Source organism: Squalius cephalus (genome assembly GCF_949319135.1).
Source record: "Squalius cephalus genome assembly, chromosome: 7".
Lineage (NCBI taxonomy): Eukaryota > Metazoa > Chordata > Actinopteri > Cypriniformes > Leuciscidae > Squalius > Squalius cephalus.
In genome coordinates this window covers 24175542-24189666 of record NC_137128.1, presented here as the reverse complement: position 1 = coordinate 24189666, position 14125 = coordinate 24175542, and the positions used below count along the sequence as shown (strand labels likewise).

Genomic DNA, 14125 nt, shown 5'->3' with positions numbered 1-14125 from the left:
TTGTTTTCTTTAGAAATACATGGGTATTAGCTGCTGTGTGTGTGTGTGTGTGTGTGTATATATAGATTTATATCTAGAGGTAAAATATTTAATGTGCTTAAAATATTTTTTTAAATGTTAATTGATACTTGGAACTTTAAATAAATTATTCATTTTATAAGTTTTTATTTCTTTTTTTATAAGGAGGTAGCAAAACTAAACTCCAGGATTTAGTGGCATCATTGAGTTATGCTGTGTAATGACTTGTGCAAAAGGAGTTGCACAATCAAAAATGAGGAAGAATGGAGCAGCATATGCTCTTTCGGGGCAGTGATTCCTTTTTTCTTTTCCATTTTGTTAAAAAAAATCCCCATTAACTACAAAAAAAACTTGTTCCGATTGTGAAACACAATTTGAGAATTAAAAAGGTTTTTTTTTTTGTGTAAACAAAACTTCCAAATGACAAGGAAAGCTTGTGCAACACTGCCAAGTAAATGGAACAGACACTTAATATTCTTGCATTCTCGTCTCAGTAGCTCACCCTTGTGGTCAGCTACAGTAAGGATGAGAAAAGTTTTGTCTTTCTATTAATGACTGACTTAAAACAAGAAACAAAGTGAAATGCAAGCAATTGTGCGTATGTGAATGTCAAAACCAAAAAGTATAAAACCACAACAAAACAAACTTGTACAAAACAATGTGGGATTCAAATTAATTCCAGGTTTCTTTTTAAATAATCACACCAATTACATTGTATGTTTTGTAATTCAGTAAAACATGTCTGTAAGGCACTATGTATACACATGTATAAATATCCATTAGGTTCTCGAACATAATTATTAAGCTTCATTATATCTTAAAATTAATTTTCCATAAAATAAAATTCAGAAAGACAGCTCATTACACTTAAATACAAGTTTCCATGGTGTTATGATGAACTCATTATTGTACCAGTGGCATGCAACAGTGTTATTTCCAAACATAAATCAAGTACCAACAACAAATATCACTACTTTTATATTACAAATGCTTGATTTTTAAAAGGATATCAAACCCAGTTTTATTCCTTCTCACAGATAACCTCTCCCTGAGAGATCTTTATCCACAGAGTTACAATCCTTTCCCTCAGACGAAGAAAAGCAGTTATATTTAACATCTTATAATATAAAGAGAACTGCAGAATATTGCTTCAGATCCACTCATAACACGAGCAGAGCAAATATCTGCGTAAAACCATTCTTGCAGAAATTTTCACAAGCAATAATTTACCTGAAAAAACTTTGTGAATGATTTATGCAAGGATTTGCTCATGAATAAGGCCCAATGTTATTATTATGATCCAAACTCCACCGTTTCCTTTGTGATGGATTTAAACTCGTAGTTTCCTCTTCCATCCATCTGCAAGTAATACTGTAGAAAAGAGAAACAATGAGTTAAGACTTCACCCCACATTACTTTTTCAGTTTGACTTTATTTTAGTACTTTCATCATAAAGTTGGCAGTATTCATAAGAAAACTGAAAGACAAGATTGTACCTCGTGGTGCTTCCATAGTGATTTCCTATGGGAGACTGTGAACAGTGTGATGCCAACCTAAAGGAGAAAACAGATGATTCCAGCTGAGCTCAGGGAGACAGAATGTTCCTGAAGCAAACTCCCACAGGAGCGACAAATACATTCCTGACTTCCTCAATTCTGCATGGTGGGGTGACCACTTGCTGGCCCACTGTACATAACTCCCCACCCCCACCTTTTTGCATTCATTGTGAATAAGAAGATGACACCTGACTACCTTTCGACAGTGGCTGTAGATGAAGTCCTCCACATCAACGCTTACAGCACTGGTGCACTCATCCAGAATAGCAAACTGGGGCTTGTGGTAGAACAGACGAGCCATCTGCAATTCAACATAGAGTTAAGTTCCTCATGAGGTTCCTTAAGATATGAACATTTGGGCTTTTCTGATCTTATACAGGCCACATTAATATCTGTCTTTGTCTCACCCTAAAGAGAGTGAAGTTTCAGGTTTAAAGTCAACATGATACAGATTTTTTTTATTATGCATGTGTCCTCATAATCTTTAATCAAAATAACTTCCCCTCCCTCTTGCAGCAACATATCATCTCTTCTCTTCTCTGATGATGTGTTTACTGGCGTGAGGGTGGGACAACCTGTCACTCACGTGACATAAGAGCAATAGCAAACCACAACCACCCAATCTATTCCTGATGGACAAAAATCAAGTCCCGCCCAACATTTTTTTTGTGTTCGAAAAGCCATTTCACTTGAATATACGTCACAATAAGGAAGAAAAGAGAAATGACTATGGCAACTTCCATTTCATGCCGATTTTAAAAAATAGATAATGCAAGAATTAGAGCTTACAGCCATCCTCTGCTTTTCTCCGCCACTGAGGACATCCATCCAGTCCTGCACACTCTCCCAGCTGCCTTCTCGGTCCAGGATATGTCCCAGCTGGACATTGTCCAGATATTCCTTAAGCACCTGACCACAATTACACAACATATAATAACAGTAACACTATAGTTTACTATTCAAGCACATTACTTAAAGGAACAGTTCACCCAATAATTACAATTTTCCTCAATATTTATTCACTCAAAACCTTTTTTCAAGACATTTAGCAGACTGTCCAAATTCATTGTTCTGTTTCATAAAACGAAAGTTGACGGTCAAGCTCCAAAAAGAACATCATAAAAATAGTCTATATGATTTTTGCACTATATTCTAAGTCTTTCTGAATTCATATGATAGCGTTGTTTGAGAAGCAAACTTAAAATACAAGTTTCATGCACACATTTTATGCTGCTTTCTGTACTTTTTGGAGCTTCAATCAACATGTGGGTGAATAAATAATGACAGAACTTTCATTTTTAAGTACGTTAAGTACGTTTTAAAGTGATAGTTCACCCAAAAATCTAAACTCTAAACCCGTAAGTCTTTTGTTCATTTTCAAAACACAAATGAAGATATTTTTAATTAAATGTAATCTGGGAGATTTCTCTCCCTCCATTGAAAGTCTATTACTCCAAAACTTTTTACACTACAAAAAGTTAATAAGGAGATCACAAAAGTAGTCTATATGAATCGAGCAGTTTAAGTCTTATGAAGACACGATCGTTTTATATGATGAATTGATTTAATATATAAACAACTGATCAACAACTGATTTTTGATGGAGTGGACCTTCAGTGGAGGGACAGAAATCTCTTTGATTTCATAAAATATATCTTTATTTGTGTTTTGAAGATAAACAAAAGTCTTATGGATTTTGAACAATGAATAATGACAGAATTTTCATTTTTGGGTGAACTATCCCTTTATCACATAACATCTAATTTTGCTGTCCATTTAATTCTAAAACTCACCCGATCAGATGTTCCTTTCTTCTTTTGGTCTTCATGTGTGTCAGGATAAATCACCTGATCTCTGAGGGAACCCAGTGTCATGTAGGGCCTCTGAAGAAAAATACAAACAAATGAACCTGGAAAATATATAGGAGAACATTTTCACATTTAACCTGCTGGCATGAAAATGCCCACCTGAGGAACATAGAAGAGCTTCCCTCTCTCTGGTTTTGTGAGCTGTCCTCCATACAAAGGCCACAGCTTGGGAAGCAAAGAAAGACTATGAAAGTTAACAACAACAACAGCAAAAAAAACACTGAGGTTTCTAAAGACACATAATTCTGCTGAAGAACAGCTCTGACCTCTCCCAGCACCCTGAAGAGGGAACTTTTCCCACAGCCGTTGGGCCCACAGACCAACACATTTGTCCCAGATGACACCTTAATGTAAGGAGGGAAGATGGTAATTACCAAAACCAGATTGCAAAACCCTGTTATACAAATTTAGACTAAAAAACATTTTATTTATGGAGGAGTAACCTCAAAAGACAAGTCACGGATGAGAATGTCTCCATTGGGCGTCGCTAAAGGTATGTGTTCAAACCTGTGGATAAAAGGATACAGCTCAACTTGAAACACTAATGATACGCTGGTCAGACACGACGTCTACATTCAGAAAAATAAACAAATAGGTATTTGGTACTGAGGATTACACAAATGCATAAATGCTAAGTAGCTAACTATGATGGCTTGACTGATGTTTTGTTTAGTTTGTACATAACTTACTTGATAATGTTGTCTGCGATGATGATTTCACCTCTCCCAGGGATAAGAGGGATTTTCTCTACTGCTGCATCTGTCAATTTTTTGAATATATATTTATATATATAAAATTCAAGCTTATATATATATATATATATATATATATATATATATATATATATATATACACACACACACACACCAAGGCTGCATTTATTTGATTAAAAATAAAAAACACCCCCAATAATATTGTGAAATATTATTACAATTAAAAATTATTTTAAGTGCAGTCTTCAGTGTCACATGATCTTTCAGAAATCATTCTAATATGATGATTTGCTGCTAAAAAAAAGGGTTAATTTCATTATCAATGTTGAAAACAGTTCAGTTTCAGGATTCTTTGATGAATAGAAAGTTCAAAAGAACAGCATTTATCTGAAATAGAAAGCTTTTGTAACATTATTGGGGTCAGTAAGATATATTTTTTTTTGGGGGGGGGGGGGGGGGTTATCTTAAATTAAAAGTAAAAAATCTTACATACTTTTATTCAGCAAGGATGCATTCAATTGCTCAAAAGTTACAGTAAAGACATTTATAATGTTACAAAATATTATATTTCAAATAAATGAAATATTCATGAAAGAATCCTGAAAATCCTGTTTTCAACATTGATAATAATAATTAATGTTTTTTGAGCATCAAATCAGCTTATTAGAATGATTTCTGAAGGATCACGTGACACTGAAGACCGGAGTAATGATGCTGAAAATTCAGCTTTGCATCACAGGAATAAATTACATTTTAAAATGTCAAAATAGAAATTTTCAATTTTAATAATATTTCACAATATTACTGTTTTACTCTATTTTTGATCAAATAAATGCAGCCTTGGTGAGCATTTTACTGCAAATTAGCATTTGACCGGTATTATTAGTTTACAATTCATTGAGACATCTCTATGTCACAAATTCATAAAATGCTTAAAAACAAAACAAAAAACACAACGCACAATGACCCAGACCTTTGATTTGCTGTGTAATCATGGTCCGTTCATATCTGCCTGAATTCAGCTCCTTAAGGACATCCTGAATTTCTGTGATTCGTGCAGTGAACCTAATAAAAGGATTCAGATTCCAGATAAACACACATATACTCGAGCAGATTAAAGACAGACGGTAAGTGAGCACTGGCAAGTGTAGAGATGATGGATGGCATGAGGACCAAGCAATGAATGAATGTACTGGAGGCAGAGCACTCACCCGGACAGTCTGGTCATCTCTCTGCCTGCCAGGACGATCCTTCCCAGGGCCTGTGCCAAACTTATTAACATCCGCCCACTCTGGTAGTAGTCCTGCAGCGGAAAACAAACACAGAAGAACTTCTATCTTCTGTGCAAACATTTATCTAAGGAAATCCTTATTGACCCAATAAAGCAAATTTCCAAAGACAATTAAATCTGGAGAAATCAAAGGTCAGTAATTACAAGCAATATATTATCTGGATTTCTTTGTCTGTGTTCATTCATACTCACTTCCAGTCGCTCAGCGTATGAGCTGTTCAGATGCCGTTGGTTTGTGAGGTCCAGGAACGACCGACTGATAACCAGGTAACCCACCACCATGGCTATGTCTAGAGAATCATCAGAAAATGTGTCTCCCATGAAAGATTCTGTAAATTTATCTCAATTATCCTTTCATACTAGGGCCTGTATTCAAAATACTCTAGGTAAGTCTACTTTTAACGTCAGCATTGCCATTTTCAGCCTATTTTACTTTCATAATGTGACATATTTCCACGTGAAACATTTTCAAAAAGAAAAAAATGGATCCAGACCTGAATTTGACTTTGATATGACTATCATATACTACATCAATTACATTTGGATTGAGGTTTAGAAAGAAATTATTTGAACAAATGAATTGCTCACAATAAGATCTGAAACATGCATTAAACAGTTCAAAGGGCCAAATTTGATCCATGCTGACTTTGAAACCATATTGACCTTGTTGAAGTTTAATTTGGATTCTGCTGCCATCTTCAGTAGTAGACTATTTCTGCTTACATTTGGCTATGATGCTGTCCACGACACCCATTGAGAAACGAAAGTGTATGAAGCGATTCAAGTGGTCCACCTAAATAAACAAGAAGTCTGATTGAAAGATTCACTAACAATGTGTATGGATTAGATAACGGATATCAAAGCTATTTTTATTTTCCTCACCAGTTTCTGAAAGGATCCAATAATGGTTTGCTTTTCTCTCCTGTTGCCGTTGTAGAACGCGATCTCCTCACTGAAATAATATGGAGAAATCATGCGTTTTTCTTCAAAAAATACCTCAGGAGACAAACAGCCAGACAAACAGATGGAGGCCCATGGATACATACCTGTTAGTGATGAGACGAGAGTTGACATATCTGTACTCCCCCTCATACTTCTGCTCGGTTATGGTCATCTTGCCGATCGGCCTCCGCAGTCTGGTCAGGATCAGACCGGAGAACAACAGATAGCTCAGCAAACAAGCAGGGCCCTAGAGAAGAGCAGGGAGATGCTTCAAACATCGTGGGGACTGAGGCACTAAATTAGTAACGAATTACACCTAACACTGTTTACCGGCTAAGTAATTAATTACCGTAATTTAAAAATAAAGTAAGGGATTACTCTTAATTTTTCTGCAATTTAATTGCAGTTACTTCTGTTATAATAGCATGAAATACTGTAAAGACTATAGACAAATTGTGCATAAAACCATAGCAGAATTAAAATCATATTTTAACGTCTAGTGTTAAAATGTATGCTATAAATGTAACTTTCTTCCTTTAAATACTTAGGTCAGTTCAAGAATAATTTATGCAATTTTATATTATTTATTTGGATGTTTTATTTTCATGTCTATCCTTGTATCCTTGGTCGAGTCTAATATGGGATTTAGGAAATAAATAGAAATAAGTAATCCAATACATTTTAGAGAGAATCATTAGAACAGTAATCTAAGTGTGTGTTTTCTAGACGTGGGCATTCCAGAAGGTCATGTGCTGTGCGCACGTGGATCACATATGACGTATACACTCACCTAAAGGATTATTAGGAACACCTGTTCAATTTCTCATTAATGCAATTATCTAATCAACTAATCACATGGCAGTTGCTTCAATGCATTTAGGGGTGTGGTCCTGGTCAAGACAATCTCCTGAACTCCAAACTGAATGTCAGAATGGGAAAGAAAGGTGATTTAAGCAATTTTGAGCGTGGCATGGTTGTTGGTGCCAGACGGGCCGGTCTGAGTATTTCACAATCTGCTCAGTTACTGGGATTTTCACGCACAACCATTTCTAGGGTTTACAAAGAATGGTGTGAAAAGGGAAAAACATCCAGTATGCGGCAGTCCTGTGGGTGAAAATGCCTTGTTGATGCTAGAGGTCAGAGGAGAATGGGCCGACTGATTCAAGCTGATAGAAGAGCAACTTTGACTGAAATAACCACTCGTTACAACCGAGGTATGCACCAAAGCATTTGTGAAGCCACAACATGCAACATTTCTAAAGAATGCTTTCAGCACCTTGTTGAATCAATGCCACGTAGAATTAAGGCAGTTCTGAAGGTGAAAGGGGGTCAAACACAGTATTAGTATGGTGTTCATAATAATCCTTTAGGTGAGTGTATGTCTAGTTATTATTTATTGATTTCATTTTTATTTATTTGAAAACCCTATTTAAGTAAACTTCAAGAGTTTATAGAAGTGGCTGTTTATAATAAACCCACATAAGTGAGCAGCAAAATCTAGACAAGCATCTTACTCTTACCTGACACTGATATTAAAATGGGACGTCTTCGCAGTTTTTTTTTTTTTGCTATTTGGCTCTATTTATTCATTTTATAATCTTATTTTCTCATCGAATACCATCCATATTGAAATGAAAGCACGCTGAACTGAAGATTGGTGTGAAAACGGTAGCTCAGGTAGGTCAAAAAACACACGAGGAGAAGCGTTAGGATAATACAACATCAGAAATCACAGACATTCGCATTAAGACGCCATTAGCATTACCTGAGATAATTTTCCCAGACCTTTTTCCAGAAGGTAAAATTCGCCGTAATCTTTACTGACATTGTCCATAATGATTACAGAGATGGCACATTCAGACGGGACTAAAATCACTGAGAAGCCCTGGTAATAATTACTTTACCCCACCCCTCCATGTAAAATCCCGTCCGAATATGGCTTAATATAATGTTGAAGATGTAATTATTAGCTAGTAATTAATTACTTTTTTAAGTACCTTACACAACACTGCTGGTAAATTATTCAAAACTGACACTTACAAGAGAACCAATGGCTGTGTTGAGTTTGCAGATGTAGATTAATATGTCTAGTAGAGGCTGGAGGAAAAAGAAAAAGAAGTCTCAAACTGAAGACATCTTAATATATGGTTCAGAATGACCAAGAATGTGTTCTTTTTTGCTGTAACAGAGTGAGTGTTGCTCTGTGTTACCTTGCTGACATTGGAATAGAGGTCCACCACACTGTTACAGAACTTCTCCACATCTTGGGTTATCAGCTGGTCTGGGTTGGCAATGCGGTTGTCTAAGTTGCCAATCTGATAGTATGTGAACCCCCTATTGTAAGATACAGTGTTGTAAAACATACAGCAGTGCTTTTCTAGTGAAGACTTACACTTATAATATTGCGTTACTCTCCCCAAAACTTAAGTTACTTTTTAGGAAAGTGAAACTGAATTTAGAATGGCACAACCATGCTTTCTGTATTTGACTGCATAAGGGAAAAAATGCTAATAGAGTTAACTAAAAATGGATATGAACAGAAAACGGACAGAACAGAAATGGATTCAATTTAAGCATCATTCACCAGTTGACGAATATAACTTACGTCAGGTAGTCATTGTAAAGTTGATTGGTCAGTCTTACTCTGAAGCACAGCTTCAGTTGGTCGAGTCCCAGCTTTAAGAAGTTATTCACTAGAGCTATCTGATGAGTCACACAAAAAAGACATAAAAACATTTTTTTTTTTAAATAAATCTGTATGAAATACATAGTCAAAGAAAAAACAACAGGTACTAGAATATGTAAATACATTACCTTTAAAAAATGCATAATAACCCTGTTTATTATATGCTAACTACATTTAAATAACATTTTATAGAACAAAGGATCTATGTTATGATCCCTTTATTAAAAATAGCCTAAAAATATTTCATACTGAATTAAACATTATATTATCATATCCATTTATATGAATAATGGCTTGTCAAGCTAATTTGGACACAGTTAAAATTGGACAAAGTTTAAAATTGTGCAAAGTTTAGTCCACTTACAAAAGGCATGACTGTGATAAAGTTGACCAAGTATCTTTTGAAAGCAGTTGTCGAGCGTCCAATAATTGCACTGCAAACCACACACACACACATTGAATAACAGTCAGTGTGTGCATGTAGTCGGTACACATTACAAGAAAAACAGGACAGACAGCATTTAAGTGATCAGGCATGTTCCACTGGCAACGGCACCCAGATGTAGTCATACCACTGAGAAACGCACTGGACTACAAATACAACAAATATAGGAAAAACGTTCAAAATCATTATTCAAGATCAGATGAGATAAATATACAAAAAACATCCCCTAATGTTAAGGAATAATTTATGAAGTACAAAAAAATAATGGGATATTGTGATCTTGCAGCTAATACGGCATGTGGAAAATGTGATCAAAGATCAAAACTTTTCATACCTCTCAATCATGGTCCCATTACGGATCACCCAGACATCGCAGTAGGTTCTGGCTATGAGCATGGCAGCAATCAGAAGCAAATATCCTGACTAGGATAGAAAACAACCAATAATGCAGCAGTAGCCTATATAAAAAAGTATTTTACCTAGACCACACAGCCAGTGGAAACAAAAAATACAAACATAATAGAAAAAATACTTACCTCTTTGCAAAAGGTCTCTGGCAGCAGGATTTTCATGATATGACAAATGCGCCTGAAGAAAACCTTGTCCACAGCAGCCTTGTCTGTCTTTCTATCCTTCTGGGAAAAAAAAAAATAAAAAAAAATAAAAAAAAAAATAAAAAAAAAAAAATATATATATATATATATATATATATATAGACACACACACACACACACACACACACACATACACACACACACACACAACAAACTCCGATCTTAGATAAAGAATACTACTTAGATTTAGACTAAGGAATATACTTACATCATTGTCCAACAGTGGTTTTGATGCCCCTTTCTCTCTATAAATGAACACGTGGGTAAAGCATGAGAAATCAACAAGCTTTAAAGTAAATCACCTAAATGTCAATGTAACTCAGAGGCATATGAGTTATGAGTCTGAATAAATGAATGCGTCCCATGCCAATGATGTTTCAATGTCGAAGAGGTTATATCGGACACCGGGTAAATAAATGGCAACAGGCAAAAGAAGCAATGATCTTACCCATTAGTTTCCGAAGATAGTCTTTGTTTAATTACGTACACTGCGAACAGCACAGCACCTGCGATGGAGAAATTGCCGGCTGTCAGATGCTTACTAACAGCCGCCATGTTCACTGTAAAAACCAATCAGGAAGCGACGGCGGCAAGGAAGGACCCACGCAGTGGATTTCCTCGTGTGTTTTTTCACAGCACGACTGTTAACCGAGAGCTTCTATAGGTCGACACATGCCTAAGAACACACATACGCACACCTTACAATTATCACACACACACACATGCACACACAAACACGGATATGCTCTATAGCCTATAATGAAACGTTCAGCCGCAAGGTGTCGGCAGAATCACGTCATTCTCCATAGGCGCAGTCATTTCTTTTGCTACATTTTTGGTACGTACGGTTTTTGTTTTAGAAACGTTTTTCCCCTTTATTGTGTGATGTATCAATAATCAGGATAGAGTTTAATTTCACCATTACACCCATCATTTCCAGTTAGAATGCAATCGACTTATTCGTGCCGAAATCTGAGTATTTAAACCATATTGATAATTTATTTTTATTAGAAAGTACAATTTTATGCTTTGTTTAACTTTTTAAAAAAAAAAGAAATATAATGTTTTTTTATATTGTACATTTATCAGTGTTATTTATTATTATTATTTAATCTTTTTCTTTATTTTGAAAATCAATAATTTGTTATTTGCCAATATTTGTTCATTTGTAATTTCGCTTCAGCTTTGCATCAACTGTTGTCTTATATGAAGTGGAACCATACTAACATTATTTAAATATTGACATTGAATTACTATGTAAAGTTTAAATAAGTTGTAATTGTTTTAATTGTTCTTCGAGTCTTTCTTATTATTTTTTCCTGCTATATGCTGGACCTTATGACTAGCATATAACCCCTTATTTTATCTCTAACAGAAATAAAACTATTTATTATTTTTGTACACTTCTATCTACATCACTGTACTACAGTCTCAGATCAGCACATGTAATTTTGACGAGGAAAACAAGCGGATCGTTCAGGGCACTCCCCAGCCAATAGGAAGTTTGCTTTGAGGTCACGTGAGTAAGTTTTGAGTCAGTCAGTCAGTCACTCAGTAAGTTTTTCTCTCGTCAGTTGTGATGTGAAGAGCGGTCCGTTGGCGAGCATCTTATTTCAGCTTATTTTATGTTTTTACAAAGGATTTACCTTCATAATTCTGCGGTATGATGTTCCTCATGAACTATTCAAGTAAGTGCCACTCGTTTGAGATGCTGTAAACAGCAACCAACTGTTAAAAGATTTGTAATTGTGAAGTGGTTAGCTAGCAGCAGCGCTAAAGTGTAACGTAAAGCAGCTAAGAAATGGAGAGACAGTTACAGTATTGAGAGGAGTTAGTTATTAAATTCGGTTCGTTAAATCATATGTGCTCTCTTACACTCGGAAAATAAAATATCTAAATTATGTACAGGATTTTAATAATACAGAAGTGACTTGATGCTGATTGCATGCTCTGTTAAAGAGCCAAACTTTTCAAGCCAAAACAACATTTAAGTCTGACATAAATCATAGCTGGTGGTCATACTCCACCCAATGTCCGTGTTTTTTTCCTCTGTCCATTTCCTCTCATATCACTGAACACTAGCGCGAGGGTTAGTTTTGATTGGCAGGTGTCAAGCCCCTTTTTTAAATGATAAAGATCGGTGCATTACTCGCATTCTGCAGCAGACGTGCGTCACGTGTATACAAAAGCAGTCACGTAACGTTAATCGCAGTGCTCAAGAAAACAGTGTATGGCCACAAAAATGCCATGTGAATGAATGTAAGATGCATTTGTAGATAATGGGACGGGGTCAGGTAGTCTGAGGGCTTGTTCCTCGATCATCATAATGATAGTGAAGAGAGCACTTTAGGTGCTGTGGAACCAGGTGCTGGGTGTTAAAATTAAAATTCATGTTTGCTTAGAAAAGCAACTCTAGATATTTTGATGCATTCATAATATGGCTCGATGTTAACTACCCTTTCAATATGTAAATTAAGAAAAATATGCCTTTTAGCTGATGTTTTAAAAAAAAATCCAAACTAAATTCAAATACACTTAACCCAGATCTAAAATACATCTGCAGCAACCAAATTTAAGGTGTCAAAATTAGTCATAGTTTATGGATTTGAACCTACAACTTTTTTTAAAATGTAGGCTACATGGGATCGGATTTGATTCTAAATTCCATGGATTTCATCCTATGTAAAAAGTAAGGAACAAATCAGGATTGATAAAGACAGAAACTGACATGAAAATATTTTTATGTATAGGCTACATGCCAACTAAAGAGCATGTGCGTACAAACCTTATGCACTCTTATATACCAGTAATTAAATAAAAAATGCAAAGATAAATAGGAATATGCATTCATATAATTATATTTGCAAATGAGCAACATTTTAACTTGCTTTGGGAAAATTACATCACCAAAATGAATTCATGAATTATTTCTTGGAAGAAAAAAGAAATCTATAAACACTAACAGTCAAAAGTTTGGAAACAATAAGGTTTTTGAAAGAAGTATCTGTATGCTCATCAAGGCTGCATTTATTTGATCAAAATACAGTGAAATATTATTACATAAATATGTTATTGCTAAATTTTCAGCAGCCATTACTGCTGTTAGTTTGTCACGGTTTACCCAAAAATATTAAGCAGCATAAACTGTTTTCAATATTGATAATAATAATAAATGTCTCTTAATAAAGTGATATTTCTGGGCGTTCTGTTCATGGAATTGATCATCATGACCTTGTACTACACATTGTGCTTGAATTGAAGATTAACTGCGATTTACAAGGGATGCATTAAATGTTTTGTGTGTACATTTGATAAATCATTTCAGAAACATTTCGGTCATACGCTCTACATTCTACACACGTTTATAAATGGTGCACCTGATATTAGGTTCCACCGTCTTTGTATGCTTACTTTAGCTGTCTCCCACAGTGCCCTCAGCTCTCCACTGGCAGGCGGGCGCTTGGATCTGCGGCTGATGCGGCTCAGTAACGGCAGAAGCGGCTGCTGGAATGTTCCGTCAGGGCAGCAACAGTGGGAATAAGCGCTTGGCAAGCGGTGCTCGTCTCTCCCAGCCCAACATCCCCGTGTCCCTGTCACCCGGTTCCAACAAAACACAAGAAATGGGCCGCAGCTCTAATGACCCCCTCAATGCAATGGGCCTGGACCATACCATCACCGCCCCAGGAGGAGACCCTGAATACATCATGCAACTGGTCAATGATGTGCGCAAGTTTTCTGACGTGCTGCTGAGCCTAAAGGAGGCTTTTCGCTCCAAAGGTGAGGTTCTACCTAAAGCTGCAGTCCGTAACTTTTGGCGCTCTAGCGGTAAATAAACAGAACTGCAGAGCAATGTTGCCGGAGCTACTTCTCTCTGTTTGTGTTACTGGGCTACTCTGCAGTGGTACGACCCGAACCAGACTAAAATAGTCCGAATATAAACACTGTTTATAGGTGTACCCTAGTGATTCAGGAAAAGAAAATGGATTCATGAT

The 14125-nt window shown here is 36.0% G+C and overlaps 2 protein-coding genes across 3 annotated transcripts in view; one reads left to right on the top strand and one right to left on the bottom strand.

Annotated features, from left to right (window-relative positions):
* Positions 1–178: 178 nt before the first annotated feature.
* abcd3b (ATP-binding cassette, sub-family D (ALD), member 3b) lies at positions 179–10909 on the bottom strand. 2 transcript variants are annotated; one of them, XM_079875963.1, is made up of 23 exons: positions 10582–10909; positions 10342–10378; positions 10056–10154; positions 9854–9942; positions 9439–9508; positions 8994–9091; positions 8599–8722; positions 8429–8485; positions 6493–6635; positions 6329–6398; positions 6170–6239; positions 5639–5736; positions 5367–5458; positions 5129–5220; positions 4132–4201; positions 3886–3949; positions 3709–3786; positions 3542–3607; positions 3368–3457; positions 2364–2483; positions 1771–1875; positions 1515–1571; positions 179–1389 (listed from the first exon to the last, which is right to left on the bottom strand). In XM_079875963.1, the coding sequence occupies exons 1-23, from the start codon at positions 10686–10688 to the stop codon at positions 1312–1314; spliced, it is 1974 nt and encodes a 657-aa protein (XP_079732089.1). In that variant the 5' UTR covers positions 10689–10909; the 3' UTR covers positions 179–1311. The 2 variants fall into 2 exon arrangements, with proteins under 2 accessions (XP_079732089.1, XP_079732090.1); XM_079875964.1 differs by having other exon boundaries at positions 10056–10151; positions 10582–10792.
* Positions 10910–11677: 768 nt separating this feature from the next.
* The window catches only part of arhgap29b (Rho GTPase activating protein 29b), a 38442-nt gene continuing 35994 nt past the window's right edge, over positions 11678–14125 (top strand). The window contains exons 1-2 of the mRNA XM_079875769.1: positions 11678–11821; positions 13563–13910. Coding sequence (XP_079731895.1) covers positions 13643–13910 — 268 coding nt within the window. The 5' untranslated portion in view covers positions 11678–11821; positions 13563–13642. The remainder of the gene's footprint in view (positions 11822–13562; positions 13911–14125) is intronic.

Coding starts and splice junctions, on each gene's coding strand:
- abcd3b (XM_079875963.1), bottom strand. CDS start 10,688: ATGGCGGCTGTTAGTAAGCATCTGACAGCCGGCAATTTCTCCATCGCA. Junction 6,399..6,492: donor TCTCGTCTCATCACTAACAG/GTATGTATCCAT, acceptor ATATTATTTCAG/TGAGGAGATCGCGTTCTACA. Junction 3,458..3,541: donor AGCTCTTCTATGTTCCTCAG/GTGGGCATTTTC, acceptor ATTTTTCTTCAG/AGGCCCTACATGACACTGGG.